Source organism: Miniopterus natalensis, chromosome 8, assembly GCF_054644295.1.
Source record: "Miniopterus natalensis isolate mMinNat1 chromosome 8, mMinNat1.hap1, whole genome shotgun sequence".
In the NCBI taxonomy this organism is placed as follows: Eukaryota; Metazoa; Chordata; class Mammalia; order Chiroptera; family Miniopteridae; genus Miniopterus; species Miniopterus natalensis.
This window is the reverse complement of record NC_142088.1, coordinates 23,189,541-23,207,343: the sequence shown is the minus strand read 5'-3', so window position 1 is coordinate 23,207,343 and position 17,803 is coordinate 23,189,541. Positions and strand designations below refer to the sequence as shown.

General features: G+C 34.2%; 1 protein-coding gene across 4 annotated transcripts in view; it reads right to left on the bottom strand.

Annotated features, from left to right (window-relative positions):
* The window catches only part of ORC2 (origin recognition complex subunit 2), a 31,785-nt gene that overhangs the window by 3,607 nt on the left and 10,375 nt on the right, over window positions 1-17,803 (bottom strand). For all 4 annotated transcript variants that reach the window (XM_016208822.2, XM_016208823.2, XM_016208824.2 and 1 more), the window contains 11 exons: window positions 17,504-17,596; window positions 16,781-16,812; window positions 14,363-14,423; window positions 11,952-12,145; window positions 10,628-10,726; window positions 10,172-10,281; window positions 8,470-8,602; window positions 7,541-7,637; window positions 5,116-5,262; window positions 4,335-4,506; window positions 83-144 (listed from right to left, as the gene is read on the bottom strand). In XM_016208822.2, the coding sequence (XP_016064308.1) occupies window positions 83-144; window positions 4,335-4,506; window positions 5,116-5,262; window positions 7,541-7,637; window positions 8,470-8,602; window positions 10,172-10,281; window positions 10,628-10,726; window positions 11,952-12,145; window positions 14,363-14,423; window positions 16,781-16,812; window positions 17,504-17,596 (1,200 nt within the window). The remainder of the gene's footprint in view (window positions 1-82; window positions 145-4,334; window positions 4,507-5,115; window positions 5,263-7,540; window positions 7,638-8,469; window positions 8,603-10,171; window positions 10,282-10,627; window positions 10,727-11,951; window positions 12,146-14,362; window positions 14,424-16,780; window positions 16,813-17,503; window positions 17,597-17,803) is intronic.

The following is a 17,803-nucleotide window of genomic DNA, read 5'->3' as shown; positions in this document are numbered from 1 at the left end:
CTGTAGTGCTAGTATTAGATTCCAGAAAAAGGAATTTATGGGGTGAAACAAAGTCACACAACTTAATATAAATATTGGATACCTATATAAGAAGGGTTATCCTGGTTATCCAGCTGATACTTTATTAGTAGCCTGAAAATCCCCCTAGAAAAAAAACAAAAACATATAGGAATTCAAATCCAAAATGTTAACATCAAAAGATAACAGCTAGTAGTGAAATACATGAAGGGAATGTGAAATACTTGGCTTGTCTACATTAGCTCTGTTCCTTTCTCCAAGGACCATCATATACTGGCCTACTTAAAAAGAAAACACTTTTTAAATTCCTTTTAAGGAAAATTTAGGACTATTTTTTTTTTTTTTAGTCAATAGGTTAGTGCACTATAGAAAATGGAATATATAATAAAATCTAATGAAAATATCAATCCCATAGCCCTAAAATAACAACACTAACATCTGATGTGGAAATGATACTTGTGTGTGCTGTTTTCTAAAATCTTTGTGGAATAAGGCAGGTTGAAAACACAAATTCATGCATTTATATATGGTATTTACACCATTTTATACCTCACTTTTTCACTTACTGATTTTTATTTATTATTTTTTAAAATATATTTTTATTGATTTCAGAGAGAGGAAGGGAGATGGAGAGAGAGAGAGAGAAACATCAATGATGACAGTCATTGATTGGCTGCTTCTTACACACCCCCTGCTGGGGATCGAGCCCGAAACTGGGGCATGTGCCCTGACCAGGAATAGAACCTCCATCTCCTGGATCCTAGGCTGATGCTCAACCACTGAGCCATGCCGACAGGCCACTTACTGATTTTGAATTATTTCTGTAGGAGAGTGGACCAAGTGGAATTATGGGGGTTGAAAGCAATGTTACACAAACTAAGATTCCTAGGAGTCCTTGGGTATAGCAAAAATGTTAAACCTCTGCATTTTCATTTTTATGATAATGTAGAAAACAGTTACTATAAATATACTTGGCTTATCTAAATAACCACTGTATAATTAAGTATAATTGACCCTTGAACAATGAGAGGGGTTAGGGGCACCAATCCCTCCCCTCCAAGTAGTTGAAAACCCAAGTATAACTTTTGACTCTTAGTTGTCCCTTGGTATCTTCCAGGGATTGGTTTCAGGACACCCTGTAGATACCATACTCCAAGGATATTCAAGGTCCTTATATGAAATGGCGTAGAACAACGCATAGAGTTGGCCCACCGCCTCTGGGGATCCCCAACCATGGATTGAAAATACTGTTTTTGATCTGCAATTGATTGAATCCATGGATGCAAAACAAGGGGATACTGAGGGCTGATTATATATTTATTGAAAACAGTCTGAGTGTAAAAAAGTGGACCTGTGCAGTTCAAACCCATGTTGTTCAAGGGTCAACTGCACTGCCACTGACTCCACAGCTATATTTTGGTTAAGACTTTTTTTTAACAATGCAATATAAGTACTCACAACAATAAATATTATCTACAGGGTGTCCTGAAACCAATCCCTCGAAGATACCAAGGGACTTTTTATTTATTTTTAGAGAGAGTGGAAGGGAGGTGGAAATGGGGGGAGAAAGAGAGTGAGAGAGAGAAAAACATCGATGTGAAAGACACATTGATTGGTTGCCTCCAACATGTGCCCCGACTAGGGCCAGGGACTGAACCTGCAACTCAGGTACGTGCCCGACCGGGAATCAAACATGATGCTTTGGTGTTCAGGCGAACACTCTAAACACTGAGCAACACCAGCCAGGGCTTGGTTAAGATTTTTGACCAATCACATTCATAGTAAGTAAAGACTAAACAATATTGGCGTTTGCAGAATGAACCAAAATTTCAAAGTAGTTTAAATATATTTTTAAAAGTGTTGAAGGCTAGCACACATTTAAGTATGCCACATTAAAAAATATATGCTTTAGAGCAGTCAGCGTCATATTTAATGTTGTGAGTACTTATATTGCATGGATCCCCAATTTCATACATAGCAACTTGCATTAGCAGTAAGCATAACAGTAAAATTGAAGACTTTTTCTGTTCCTAATTCCATCAAAAATTTTGATTAGATACCCATTTAATACCTATTTCAATATTAACACAATGCTAATCTTATTTTCAAGTGTACAAAAACAGCTTTATAAAATAAAATTCATTAGCATGAGGGAGTCTTGTGATAATACAGTTGAGTGTCTTGATTGGGAGGTAGTTAAGCAAAGCTACATGTGACAAAATCGCATAACTAAACACACACACACACACACATACACACAAATGAGTGAATGTATTAATGGAGAAATCGAAATAAGTAAGCAGCTCCATGGATCATGCCAATGTCAGTTTCTTGGTTTTAATACTGCACTGTGGTGTGAGATGTTGGCATGAGGACTAGTTGGGAAAGAGGTGCTGCGAATTCCCTGTACATTTCTTTGTAGCCTTCTGTGAATCTATAATTATTTTAAAACAAAAATTTTAAAAAGAGAAACAAATAAATGGAAAATAAACTGCTAGCAAAAAAGCCCAAGATCTATTTGAAAGTTCCTGTGTACCCCATCTCCTACCTATTCCCCTCCTTTCTTTTCCAGGGTCATTACTATCCTAAATTAGGAATTTTTCATATCCACCTACATTGAAAAGTTTTTATTCCTTATATATACATATGAATAAATGTATTTATTTATATACACATATAAATAAATGGGCAAAAAGAGGTTTAGAGTTGTTCGTATGGCAAATAATACAGTAATTAAAAAATAATAATACAAGAATAAACTGTTTCACATACTCATAACTGTAAACCTACTTTTGCCCATCCTGTATATATAAATTTGAACACCATATACTATCATTTTACATGCTTTTTATTTTTACATCTACCATCCCATCCAATTTAATATTTGTCCTGAACAAAAATGTCTGGGTGTGGGCACTAAGTGACATTGTCACACTACTGTTATTCCACATAAGTTAAACTCCTGGCTGCAAATGCTGCTTCTAGATCCATAAGGTAGCTGGGCTGTGGCTTCACCTCTCTCACTGCTTTATGATTCTGTTCTACTGAGATGTTCATATTTTTTAGTCAGGCTATATCTTTTTGTTACATTTAATCTATGATGCAGTGTGTTTGGCCCAAGAGGAGATGAATCAAAGTATGAAAGTATTATGCCATCTTGTACAGAAATGTCCCCTCATTGCTCTTTTTTTAATGTATTTTTTTATTTTTCAATTACAGTTTACATTTAATATTATTCTGTATTAGTTTCAGATGTACAGCAAAGTGGTTAGAAAGTCCTGTACTTTACAGAGCGGTCCACACCCCACCACCCGGCTTCAAGTACCCACCTGGTCCCATACGTAGTTATCACAATACTGACTGTACTATCTATGCTATAATCTACATCTCTGTGACTAATCTGCAACTTCCCTCATTACACTTCAAATAAAGAAAAACGTCTTTGCTAGTCTAACTCCTTATTCTTAAAATTTTTTGAGTTTTCTGTTTAAAACACAAAAAAATCATTTATGTTTTGATTTATAGATCTAATAGATTTCTAACTTGGAAGGAAGTGCTACTGCCTTTATTCAGTCCACTAAAGAACATAGTATTTTTATTCAAATCTTAATGATCTATTCTCAACAAGGTTTGTTGTTTTTCAACACGTTGTCTTGTTAAAAATAGTTCTAGAATTGTATGCTTCGGTGGTGGTGGTGTGATACTAAAAGTCTCTTTCAACAAGTTAATTTTCATACAATTTATTTTTTTGCTGGCTCATGCTATATCCATTTTCTTAAGATTTTATTAACTCAGATATGCCTCTTGGTTAGGCTGCTGAAAGTGCTTCACTGGAGACATTATACAAAGATGTTTAAAAGCATGAACCTCAGAACCAGGTAGATTTGAATAAAAATCCCTGTGCCCTTTACTATCTACCTTAGAGTGGTTATGAGGATCAAATGAACTAGTTCATGTAAAGGAGCCTGTGTTTGAATTACAATACTTATATGTAATTAAAAATAACCATCAAATTTAAGCAAAATCCATCAAAGTTCTGCTTTTCCTCCATAATGACCACCAAGATGCTCCTATTCACAAATATAAAAATCTATTATGAAAAAAAAATGTTGGTACTCCTGCTTTATTATTGGGCAATTTGGTAGACTACTATTGAGTAGTCTGATATAACCCAGTACTAGGGACTCTTATTACTACTATTCTCTTAATCCTTCAGGCTAAGTAGGAACTTTAGTATTGCCATTAAAACTAGTAGTGCATGCTTTAAAATGTATAATTTAAAAAAAAAACCCAAAAACTATAATTTTCATTCTTACCTTGCATTAGGGGTAAGGCTTCGTAAGACGTGAGTTAGGGAACTAAGTGGTAGTGATCCAGACTGTTTAACCAGAAGAGAATTCTCATAGGAGGTTTCTTCAGTATATGGACTATATGTAGTGGTTTCATACCAGAGCCAGTTATAAAGACTCTGCTTTACATGATCCCACACTAGAGCACATGACGAAAGAAATGAAAACAATTACTAATTATTTCCATATTGTTATGTTACTAAATTCCAAATTCCACTCTAGGGAAGAATGAGACATTAAATAAAAAATGAATCCTGTAAACTTCTGTTTTTGCCATTTCCCCATCCAAATCAGTCCCTAACAATCTAATTTCATTGTCAATCAACATCTGAATTGTCATTGGTATATTAAATATAAGTTAAAACATATTAGTGCTACCAAGGCATTCTTTTACAAAGTTTTAATAATTTAACATTTTGTTCAATAAGATTATCACAGTTTCTGAATTAAATTGCATAAAATAAATGTTGCTATACCACAAAGAGTAGAAAAAGATCAAAATAGCAGTTGGGTCTCCTCTCTTTCGAGAAGTTTTAGGTGTAAAACACCTCCTTTAGAATCTGAATTTTTATTTCCAATTATTATGTTCTAAAACAGATTTAGGACACCTAGATTTTTGGCTACCTGTGACTTTAAAGATGCAATAAAAGAAAACTGTACTAAAAAAACAAATGCTGTGACAATAGTAAGAAAATTAATTTTGTAAGAAAGATATGTCAAGAAAGAAAAATAGTATTATTTAACTTACTGAGCGGAGCATTGAGGTGATCAATAGATGCTATAAGGTATATGTTACGTAAAGATGACAATTGTGCAATAATTTGCTGGCTTTTGTCTCCTCTCAACATCTGGCTATCCAAATTGTGGATAAGAAGGAAGAGTTCTAAAGAAGAATCTAAAAAAAGAGAATTCAATTATTACTTTCAATGAGTATTTGTGAAATCCCTACCACACACAATATGGATTAAAGAATCTATCAAAGGACAAAATAACTATTGCTTAGGGATATACAATTTATTTGGGAATATATGTCATTCATTCATAAAGTAGGCAAGACATTATTAAAGTCTTTAAAAAATAAAATTCACTGAAAATCAATAGGGACTGGAATGATTAGAGATTTAACTGGAATGGTGAGTACTTGAATCAGACCATAAAGAAAGCAGTTTTAATAAGGTATAGGAAACATGGCAAGATGTATATTGGACTGGAAGTGAATCTGTGCATGTTGAGTTGCAAGGTGGGAGTGGAGGGGAAACACACAGGGAAAAAGAAAGGGTTCTCATTAACCATTAAGAGTTAATACAGAAAACCCTAATTATCAAAAAAGCCAAAGGAGACAATAAAAGGGAGGGGAGGGGCTTAGGATATTGCTCAAGGGGTCAGGAGAGTGAGAGAAGTAAAATATCGTAAGTCAATGAAGGAAGAAATTGGAGTATTAAGCTGCCAAACCCACTAAATACTGCAGATATCAAGGTAAAGGATGGGCCAAGGCCAATGTGTTTAAAAAGAAGGAAATTACAGGTGATCTTCAAGCGTACAGTTTAGGTAACACAAAAGCAAGAAATTAAGAAGGAAACAGGTAAAGAGCAGAAGACAGGAAATGTCTTCAAATACTATAATCATGCCTGGCCGGTGTTGCTCAGTGGTCGAGGATCCACCCATGAACCAGGAGGTCACGGTTCAATTCCCAGTCAGGGCACATGCCCGGGTTGTGGGCTCGGTCCCCAGTTAGGGATGGTGCAGGAGGCAGCCGGTCAATGACTCTCTCATCACTGATGTTTCTCTCTCTCTCTTTCTCTCTTCCTCTCTCTGAAATCAATAAAAACATATTTTAAAACACACACACACAAACCAACAAAACTCTAAAACCATATTGAAATAGGGAAATAAAATAGCATGGAAGGGCAGTAGAATCAGGTAATTTTTTTCCCTAAGATAGAAAAAGTCCTATACATTTTTAAAAGCTATTTGTAAGTCTCTCAGGAGTTGATAAGAAATGGGACATTTGGCAATTATGATGGAGGATGAGCCTTTTAGAGAGAATAAATAAATTTCTCCTGGGGATAGAGGAACAAGAGAGGCAATATAGTGACAAAGATTCTGAGATGACACATTTTCAAAGTCTAAGCTTCCATGAATTCCAGAAGCCACCAATCAACAGTATTTAAATTATATACAAATAAACATATAAATTACACATAAATATATACTACATTTGTTTACATTATATAATGATATGTAATTACAATTACAATTATATATAATTGTATAACAAATATATATCAGACATATAACATGTATGACATACACAACACATATATAGTATATATATTCATATATATGAAACAACTTAGGCATCTATTTTTTTTTAAACATATTTTTATTGATTTCAGAGAGAGAGAGGGAGAGAGAGATAGAAACATCAATGATGAGAGAGAGTCACTGATCGGCTGCCTCCTGCACGCCCCCGACTGGGGATCAAGCCCACAACCCGGTTGGGCATGTGCCTTGACCGAGAATTGAACCTCGATCTCCTGAATCCTAGGTTGATGCTCAACCACTGAGCCATGCCCAGCCGGACAGGCATCTATTTTAATGAGCATACAAACAATACAGAAATTATCCATCAAATCAATTAAGCATAACCAATTACTCCTTTTAATTCTTAAGCAATGACTAAATGATAATTGTTAGAGCCTAAATAATTTTATTTCTAATTCTTTGAAATGCTCACATAACCAGAACATTCACACCAAAAGAAAAGATGTTTTTTACATTCCAGATTTTAGTATATGAAATTACTGACATGCAGTGATAATTGCTCAGAGTAAATAAGAAAGTTTTATAAAAATATTAAATATTAAAGTACCAGGCAAAGTGTACCAATCAACTGGGGGCACTTCACGATCGCCAAATGAAACCTGAAAATTATTCTGAAACAAGAGGCTTTGGCTATACAAATTCAAGGTGATAGGAGTAATTCTTTCCTGTTAGGTAACTAGTGAGGTTCACAGAAACAGAAAACACTGACTATTTTAGATTAATCTAAATCAGCATTGAGAAAAGTGCCATTATTAAAATAATCATCATTTTTGTGTGTACTAATACATGAATACGTAAAAGTGTATGCTTAGCTTAACCCTAAAATTAGAGCATCTACTTCACATTACCTTCTTTAAATTTGTTTGTTATCCAGTCTAGCTGATCCAGTATATTGCGGAAAGTACCCATATGATTGAGGACTTCTTCTGTTATAGAATTCAGGATCTGTATCATAAAAGCGCAAGAGATACATCAATTATAACCTATTCTGTCATATAAGATAAAAACAACTAGCATATCAATCCTTTTTTATAAAATTAAAAATAAATTTGGATTTCCCACCAAGTATAAAAAAAATCACTTTAAAAAATTCTACTGGTACTTAAGTATATCTATATTCATAAGTTATCTATATTCATTTTTTTGTATAAGTTATAGTTAAAAGAAAGAAAACAGAATAGCAAAGATGTAAAGATACTATAAGAGGGATGCAAAATGCCCACAAAAAACCCAATAATATGAGAAACATTAGAAAACTATTGATTTATCAAAGGAAACGGGACACAAACATTAAGGACACTTTTAGAAAGGAATACTACATCAGTTAATATCCAGCACCCAAAAGATTTATATTAATTTTCAAATGATGAAGAAATATGAGCATTTGGAGTAAAAATGAGGCTGTAAATGTATTAAAAACTACAAAGTATTACTTATATTTTTATTAGAGTACCAAAGTGACATAAAAGCATTATAAAATTGAGGTCCCCCATAATCCAGTCCTTCAGAGAAGTATTGTTAGTATTTGGTACAGTACACAAAGCTAACTTTTCTCTAAGATTTAACATAGATCAGTTACAAAGTAGGAAATTCAAAGACGGGGATTCAAAGCTAGAGCCCTGTGAGTATAAGCACACGATCTTAAGCACTATGCAGCTCTACTAGTAGGAAGGCTAAAAGCAAAAACTGAACACTCCATAATGAGAAGTAGCATCCTCATTAACATGGGAGTATAGACTGGCAAGAGGTTGTTCCTTATAACATCTTTGAAACTTACAGATTTCACACTGATTCCAGGAAAGAAACCATTGATGACAACATGAATGGAATCTTGCAGCATGGTGGCTCGAAATCTTTCTAGTAAATCTCTCTTAGAACCCAAACCATAAAGCACAATGTTGAACCCCAGGCTGTTAGGAAAGATAGCATTCATGAAATTAAAGTTCAGTACCTCTCATTGCCAATTTTATAATCAACCAGTTTCCTTAATTTAAGCTTATAAAAGAATACAAGAAGAACTGGGATGGCTAAATAACTATATTGATTCCCAACTTGATCAAGGTAAAAGCACAATTTTATTATCTGTTTATACCAAGCTTAGAGTTCCAATTTTAGTAGCTTGCTCTCCAGCTCATATTACTTTCAAGCTGCAGATGCTGGAAGGTAAAAGGACAACATGGTAGGTGCAAGGCACTAAAAAGTTTTACAGGCTGAAGTAGAGTTTTAATTGACAGATTAAAATGGAAAGGTAAGCAGGGGCTAGGTCACAAAGAGCTTGGTAAGTCAACTAAGACATTAGATTTTATTCCAAGAACTATGAACACTTACTAGTAACTACTCAGTTATTAACTGAAAGGTTTTAAGTAGGAAATTAGCAGGATCTTTTTAGAAAGATAATACTGGCTAAGTGAGGGGAATAGATGAGGAGGGACAAAACTGACTTGAATTAGGTGTCAAGGAGAAAAATGTAAGGTGTCAAAAGCTTTATACGTCAAATCAATAGGATTTGGAGAGTAGTTAGATGTGGCAGGTGAGGCAAAGGGAATATTGAAGAATAACTCAGTTTCTGGCATGAAACTCTACTTGAATGGAGTGACAGTCATTGTGTTAGGCAGCAGGGGCAGGTGGGAATGATGGGTTTAAGATGAGTTAAATTTTATGTACATTGAATTATTTACAGGACATCCACATGGAAACCTCCAGCATTCAGATATTCATGTCTACTGTTGAGGATTGAGATCTGAGCTGGGATGGGCTGGAGATAGAGTTACGGAAGTTATTCACACATAAAAAGCAATTGAGGCCAAGAGAGTGAATGAGAAGACCCAGAACATCACATACTAGGGGTCAAGCTAAAGTTCAACTCCATGGTTGTTTATGGAGGTCAGGCAGAAACAGTATTTATGTGATGCTCTGTAGCAATGCAGGATAGCCTAGAAATAGAAGAACACAAGAGAGATAATGCCTTAAGTAGAGATTAGCAAGGTAGAAACAGCAGAAAAAAAGAAGGGAATTCAGAGAGCTAGCAAGTCTACTGAAGTAGCTGACTATGAGGTGTAGGCTAGGAAGCAAAGCAAATCAAGTTACTGCAGCTGACAACTGGAAGAAGGAAGAATTGGTGGATCGGGGAATGAGATTAGAGTGAAGAGCTCCTTTATAAATTTATAATGAACAGATCATAAAGAGTTACTGAGAGGAGGTAAGGTCCTACCATGGAAGATAATCATTCTATTCTTATTAGCATAACCCTTTGACCTGTTACTGGCAAATTAAATTAAATTTAGAAAAGACAAATTTCTTGAAAACTAGAATTTCTGAGAAGAGCCATACAATAATGACATTTCTACATTCATACATAAATTAAAAATGTGTATCAAGAGTGTTTCAAAAAGAAAATTAAATGTTAAATTACTTTGATTTTAACACAGACATATATTATTCTTTAATTTACAAGGGTTTGCAATGATGACACTACTTACTGTAACTGTAGCATCCATTTATGAAATAATTGTTCATGTTGTTGATTTAGTTGTTTAAGTTCAGCAGAAAAGGAAGGAGAAACCTTGCTCAATAAGTTATGCAAAGTTTGCTTTTAAAAAAAAAGGAAGAGAGAGGGAAGATAATCACTTTCAAACCACATACATCAAATCAATTCAAACTAAAAATATTTCCTTAGAGGTAGAGGTTAGAAGAGGACATTAGTTTGGTAATAAGTGCATCAACTGAGTACACATAGTATTTCAAATATGATTTAAATATTTGTTAAATTTTTTAACATTCTTTTTGGTACAAATATGTGATAGCAGTAAAGAATTTGCTAAGTTTTTTTCCAGAACCATTTACATGATTATAAATTCCAAATATAAGGCTTTAATTTCTAAAAAGATTGTTACCATAAAGAGGTAATGTTAGAGGTAACATTCTTTGCAACATACCTGATCCAGTTTAGCTCTCTTTAGTTTCTGCAGTGTTCTATCAGACGTTAAAACTTTTGAACTGCTGTGAGCTTCAAAATATTCTTCTACTAAGTCACTCTGAAAGTGCAAAGTCATTTCTTAGTTTCAGATACTTGTTTTATATCAAAACTAGGCAGTAATATTAATGTAAAATAGGATATGTGAAATTCTTTATTTGGCATTCAGTATTTTCTATTTAAAACAACACAGATTTTGGACCAAGCGAATTTAATTGTAGTGATAAAACCGAGTAACTTTTAGGATCATAAAAGTGAAAGAAATGACTAGACTGAAGTAGTCTATTCCCTAAAACAATTCCTACGTCCCAACATATAATTTCCATTTAAACTTAAAAAAGTGGAGGTTTACCTATCAGAATCTTTGTCTTGCCTCACACAGTCTGAGCAAATCCTTTAATATCAGTACAGTTGAAGTACCATGAAATGAGGAAGATACCAACAGCAAGGTAAAAAAGACTTGCCTGCTATTAGTCCAGTAAAATGGCTCTTACTTGTTCTACTGATTTAGGGCACAGCTAACCTCCACGGTGGTTAGGAAGGGATGAGAAGCCATTCAAGCAGCTGGCTTCCTAGACTGCTCTAAATCTTTCTACAAAACACCAGGATAATTAGCCTTTTCTCAAACCATGGTGTCTACAGTGTTCTTCCAAAGAGCTCAGCATGGATCCATAGTCCCATTATTTATTACTTACATTTACCTGAACACATCAAAATGTTACAAAAAAAAACTATATAAGAAGGTATACACTGAGAAGTCTTGCCCCCAATTATCCAATCAATATATTTTTAATGAAAAGCTCATCTTTATAGAACTGAATTGAGATGTCACCTTCAGCATATATTGATTGTGGTAGCGATACAGACAGACCAAGGCAGAAAGTCCAGAAATAGATAAAGATACATCGGAATTTATGTCAAAGGCTAACAAACTATAGAAAAGTGAAGAAAAGCCCTGCCAGCACGGCTCAGTGGTTGAGCATCCACCTCTGATCCAGGAGATGACCGCTAAATTCCCAGTCAGGGCACATGCCTGGGTTTTGAGCTCAATCCCCAGTAGGGGCTGTGCAGGAGGCAGCCAATCAATGATGACTCTCTCATCATTGATGTTTCTCTTTCTCTTTCCCTTCCTCTCTCTGAAATCAATAAAGACATATTAAAAAAAAAAAAAAAGTGAAGAAAAATATTATGCTGATTCCCCTATTTGGATCTCTTCTCTTAGGGCAGCAGGTCTTTGAGACACTACATAATTTTTCTTGAAGGTTTAAGTCTCTCTCTTCACTTACTGTTTTATCTCTTTTCATTTTCTTAGAAGGCGTTTCTTTGCAAACAGGAGTTGAAATTACTCTATTCTGAGCTTGAATCTTTGGGTTCAATATGACTGTATTAGTGTCCTCATCATATTCTTGTGCAACCTCTTCATCATCCTCTGAGTTGGAAGTGGAATATTCACTTTCGCTGTCAGAATGAGACCTTGGGACTGTGGGGGGGAAAGCAATTGGGAAATTTGACAGTTTGACAAGAGAGGTATTGTGGGGTAACAGGAAAAATGTGGGCTTTAAAGTAAGAGAATTTGACCTCTGGTTTTGTCATTACTTGCTGATGATTTCACCAGAGCTAGTCATATAAGTTTTCAGAGCACCAGTTTCCTCAATTATCAAATGAGACTAATACTAATTTAACAGACCATTATTAAGATTAGAGTGAGATGTATGTAAAGCAATTAACAAAGCCTGACACACAGAAACTGTGGCAAAAACTGTCAGTCATACCTACGACCATTGTCTTTCCTTCTTCCTTGCCAACAGAATTCCAATTTTGTAAAATGTGGCAATGTGCTCCACCCTAAGGGATAAATAATCATGGTCTCTTCGTTTGCAAGATACTTGCTTTCTCAGCCTCCTTTGCAACTAGGGTTGGCTATGTAATCCTTTGACCAGTGGAACTTGAGGGAAAATTTGCTGGAAGCCTCTGGGAAAGATTTTCCTCGCCTATGGAAGGAAAGCCCCTTATGTATACTCATAGCTTAAAGCTATGGAGGTCATTGTGCAATATGAAGTATCGAACCTAAAGATGAAAAATGGTGGCAGCAAAACAAAAAGATAGGAAGAATCTGGATCCTTCATGACACTACTGAGTCTCTACATCAACCACGGAACTTTGTATCCCTAGACTTCTTATGATTTCACATACTTAAATGTGGATTAAACTGCCTACTAAAAATGTCATCCTAACTGATACAGCAGGTAGCTACTATTTTAAGTACTACTAATACACAGGCATATTCCATCCCAGAAATGATACAATTACATTTTTAAACAAACCAAGCCACTTCTCCCCTTCCCCAAATAAAGCTGGTTTTATACTCATAAAGTAAGAATAAAACTAGGGTTTACATTCAACAAAGTATGTATAAAACTATTATAAAAGGTTAACTTCCAAAATATGAGTGAAATAACTTTAACCAAATCATTATATTTTGAACAATATATTTCAGAATATCCAGAGTCAGCATACAACAAACATAGATATTAAAAGGGGGAGGACGACTTGATTATATGGGCACAGATAGCTTAGCAGATTTGTAGTTGCAAAGACTGCTGCCCATGGTAGACACATGGGTTAGAAGTGGTAGGAGGTACCAGAATATGTCTCTACCTTATTTATATATATACATCATACATGTAGGTATGTATGTTTGGTGGTGATTGAGATGGAAAAGGAAGTTCACCTTAAAAGGATTCTTATTTGGGATAAGGAGAAAACACAGGACATGGGATGTACTTGACATAAAATAATCATCAAAATAATAATAAAAAATAATCATCTTTTATTGCTTCAGATATCCAAACATTTAGTATTACCCTTTTTATGAGGTAGTAGCATTAACAGCTCTATGAAATCTATACTTTGAAAAGAAAGGACTATAGCATGAATTTGATGACTTTAATTAATATTATTGGTCAAGGGGTCAACCCCAAGGAAGAAGGGGACATCTTTCTGAAATACAAAGGTCAATAAATCATTTGCCCCAAAGTTAAATATTTAAAAATATATACATATTTTTTAATTTCCATAAGGTAGGACCCATGTCTGTTTATTTGGCTGTGTAAGGCATTCAGTACGACTATGAATATTTAAAACTACTTCATTATAAAATTTCTAAATAAATTAACAGACATACTTCCAAAACTGTCTCAAAACAAATAAACTGAAAGGCTTGTTATTTTATTGGAGAGACATCTTAACTAACATCAATATCCATCGACTATAATGTAAAAGACATAATGCTATGTTTTATGTCTTAAAAATATAAGATATAGACCTTGTCCTTAAGGAATCTACAGTTTAACTGAGAATGTGAACATATCCTATCTTTCATAAAAAGAAATAGCAATAAGTAGGTATAAGAATAAAAGATAATAATAGCTAATACCTGTTAAGCACATATCAAAGTCAAGCACTACACTAAGCACTTCTGACATCCTTTATTTCAATTAAACTCAAAATAACTCTGGGGCTGGTACCATTATTGTTCCTATTTTGCAAATGAAAAAATAAAGGGATAGAGAGGTCTCTATAAGTGCCTGGCCAAAGATAAAAAGCAAGCAGCCTAAGACTAGAACCTGTATACTTAACCATTGCTGCTCTTGTTTAGATGCTTCTTTTTATAAAAAGTGTAAAAAGAAATACATACCTATAAATCTTTTCCTTAGACCACAAGGTGCTGTTGACAGAAATTCACTTTTATCATTGGACTGTTTAAAAATAAAAAAGTAATATAGTTTAAATAATCAAATAATGATGATGACATAGAAATTAACAATGGATCTGAGTGAAAGAGGCTAGAAGAAAAATATTTTGTTTTTAATAGACTACATTAGAACTAGATGAGCTTGGTTCCTAGAACTAGAAGACAATGACAAATGGATTTCTTGGGGGGGAAAAACAACAAAAATGATATAACAAATTCCAAAGGCTTCCTAGAGTGACTCTAGAAGTTGTATTCCAGACATCTGTAAATTATGTGTGTACTTCTATTTTTATGTAAAGAAAAAAACCTAAGTATATCAGCCTTTTGAACTACTCTTCACCCATTAGATTAGCAAAGTATTTTTTTTTAAAAAAGGTATTCATGTCCATTGATGATGAGTAAACAAGGAAATAGGCACTCCTATGCATATGGCAATGGGCCTTTTAATACGGTGGAAATTTACTGGTGTTAAAGTATCACATTCTGTGAGGAAGAGAAAAAGAGAGATTTATACTTTTTGCTTCTGTATTTTTAAATTTTTAAACATTTTACAAAAGTAAAAAGTATATTTTTCTTTTCCTCACAGAATACACCATTACATTTCTAGGACATTAAAATGCCCACTGTTGTTTACATGTTAATTTTTAACGGTACTGATAAAAAGATAAAGTACCTTTGTTTTTGGGCAATATGAAACTATGACAAAGAATTTAATTTTTCTATCTTTTGATAGGTTTCGGTGCTAGTTGCAAATAAATTTTGATTTGGGATACCAGTAATAGTACCATAATAACTGAGCTGGTCCCAATGGACTTATGAAGTATATTAAAGTATGTTTCAAAAGTTTTTATATAGATCCTCAAAAATTCTTTTTACATTTTGCTATCTTGATCCAGTACACATGTACATATATAACTAAAAGAAATGATAATGAAATAATACTTACAAAACAGAAAATTTCTGTTTTATTCTATTTCACTTTTTAAACTTCAAGTCACATCCTAATAAACTGATTTTAAAATCAAGAGTTGAGACAACAGCCACCCATATAACTTAATTATCAAGTCTGAGAACACCTGTGTCAAAATAACTGTTTCCCAACAGTTTGTTCATTTGGGCAACCTATTGTCCCACCAGGACAACAGATTACTCACTAGAGTAAAAGAGTCTGATTATCAAAGAATAGTTTACTTATTAAGACTTAGTTCAAGACTCTCCTTACTGCGTCCACCAATCTTCAAGTATTATGTCATGAATTTTGTCTAATACAGATCCATTCCCCATCTTGACAGATGTGCCCTAAACCCCTTGAGTCCAGACCTCCACAGCCCTACACATATTTGCTCCTGAACTCCCCCATCTAAGACAGTGCACTAAGACTGTCATAGTGATCTCTTACTATGGTAGATATAATAGTTTTATTAACAGGTTTTCTGATAGGCCCTTGGGAAACTGACATGATTCACTAAGATGTGATCCACAACTTAAAAAAGAATTTGCTAATATATCTAAATTATTGACTGGGTTATGGAAATACATTTTATTCTTTTGTAATGATAAAATATACAAGATATAATACAGGAAAGAAGCATTATTAAAGACAAAGGAGACTGTGACATCTCTAATGCCTCACCTAGACTGCCTAAATGGGACATTCCTGCACAGGCCATAACCACTGCCCTGAACATTCACATTCTTATAAAAGAAGTGAATTTAGCCTGTATACAAGTCCAGGCATGTCTAAATCTAAAGCCACCCAGGCCTGGACACACTCACCACTCACATACTCATTGTCATGGATTTGTCCTTGCCCATCTGGGCTTGCCCACATCCAGCAGGGCCACTTGACAAGGCATAATGAAAAATCAAAACCACAAAAACACAAAGGAGAGAATAAAATTTCTCAATCCCTTTCAGCTACCCTGGTATGAACTTAACAAAACTAATTTAGTTTTCAAATGTAAATCCTAAAAGGGTAGACTAATGGATTTAATGGAATCTTGGGACCAACCCCCCAAGAAACAAAAGAATATTATATACAAAAGCAAAGCAAAACAAAGCAAAACCATAAAATTCCCAGGCCAGCTCTATGTTGGAAATACTCAGAGATAGTTCTGACACAAAAAAGGCATAACAGTAGGGTATGAAAGACCTGGCTTCATCTTCCAGTTTTTCTCCTGCCTACCTAGGTGAACTTCACTCTCTGAACCTCAGATTCCTCATTTTTAAGTTAGGTATTTAATTAGAAAATACCTGTAAATTATAAAGCACTATATAAATTAAGAGACACAATTGCTATTTTTCATCAAGTCTTATTTTATAACACCAAGGTTTCTGCTTGTTTTTTAGTCAATTGCTTACCTTCAACAGAACTTCATCTGAAGTCGAATGCCCTAAAAAATGAAACAAAAAGCCATTATTTACTCTAAATACTTCACTTTTCATCAGTTTAGTTTCATTAAAAGCAAAGTGAAGTTTCTACCCAGAAGCCACCACATACTATAGAATTCTCAACTGACTGAATCTCCACTAGAGGCTGAATTGTCACTATTAATTACATGATTAATCCCATGAGTGGCAGCTATGTCCTGCATTTCTGTAGCATCCATATAACAAGAAAAAAATGGAGCCCTTTTCATTGTTCGTTATTTAAAAAGTATACAGTTCAACCTAGTTGGAATGGGTCACTCAGAAACAACTGCTCCATAATTCTCCACAAATTATAAGACTTTCAAACCCCCAAAGCATTACTTTAAATAATATTTTCCAAAGCAAATCTTCCGTGAGCCTTTGGCTACCTCAAGCAAATAACAGTGTTTTTGTTTTGTTTTGTTTTTTTGACAACAAGATTTTAAGACTGTCTCTAATTGGCCCTATCAATCTGCACAACTTCAACCAGAAGAGATCTTTATTGGCAGCTAAACATGGCACACAAGTTGGAGTATTTAACTGCATTTTGTTGAATGAATTTTCAGAAAATAAAATAAAATATATAAATATGTACTTATGACAGGGAATAAAAACATACTATAACTTGAAGCAACTATGAAAAACCCTCTTCAAAGAACTGAGGTAAAATCTTACCCTTGCTACATTGAGGAATGTTTATCATACTTTCAGGATCATTCTTCGAACTGAATGATGCATTTTTTCTTGGTGTTTTTGCTAGTTCTGAAGCTGTAAACAGAACAAATATACAAAATACCTTTTAACAGACAATAGATGAAGAGGGGAAATAGTCTTATTTCACTTACATAAAGTCTTTAAAAAAAAGAAAGAAACCTGTCTGCTATTATTTCCTTCTTTAAAAAAAAAAAAAGAGAGAAAATAAAGTTGAATTTGTGTAAATTAAACACACTTTACTGACTCAAACTCTAGCATATT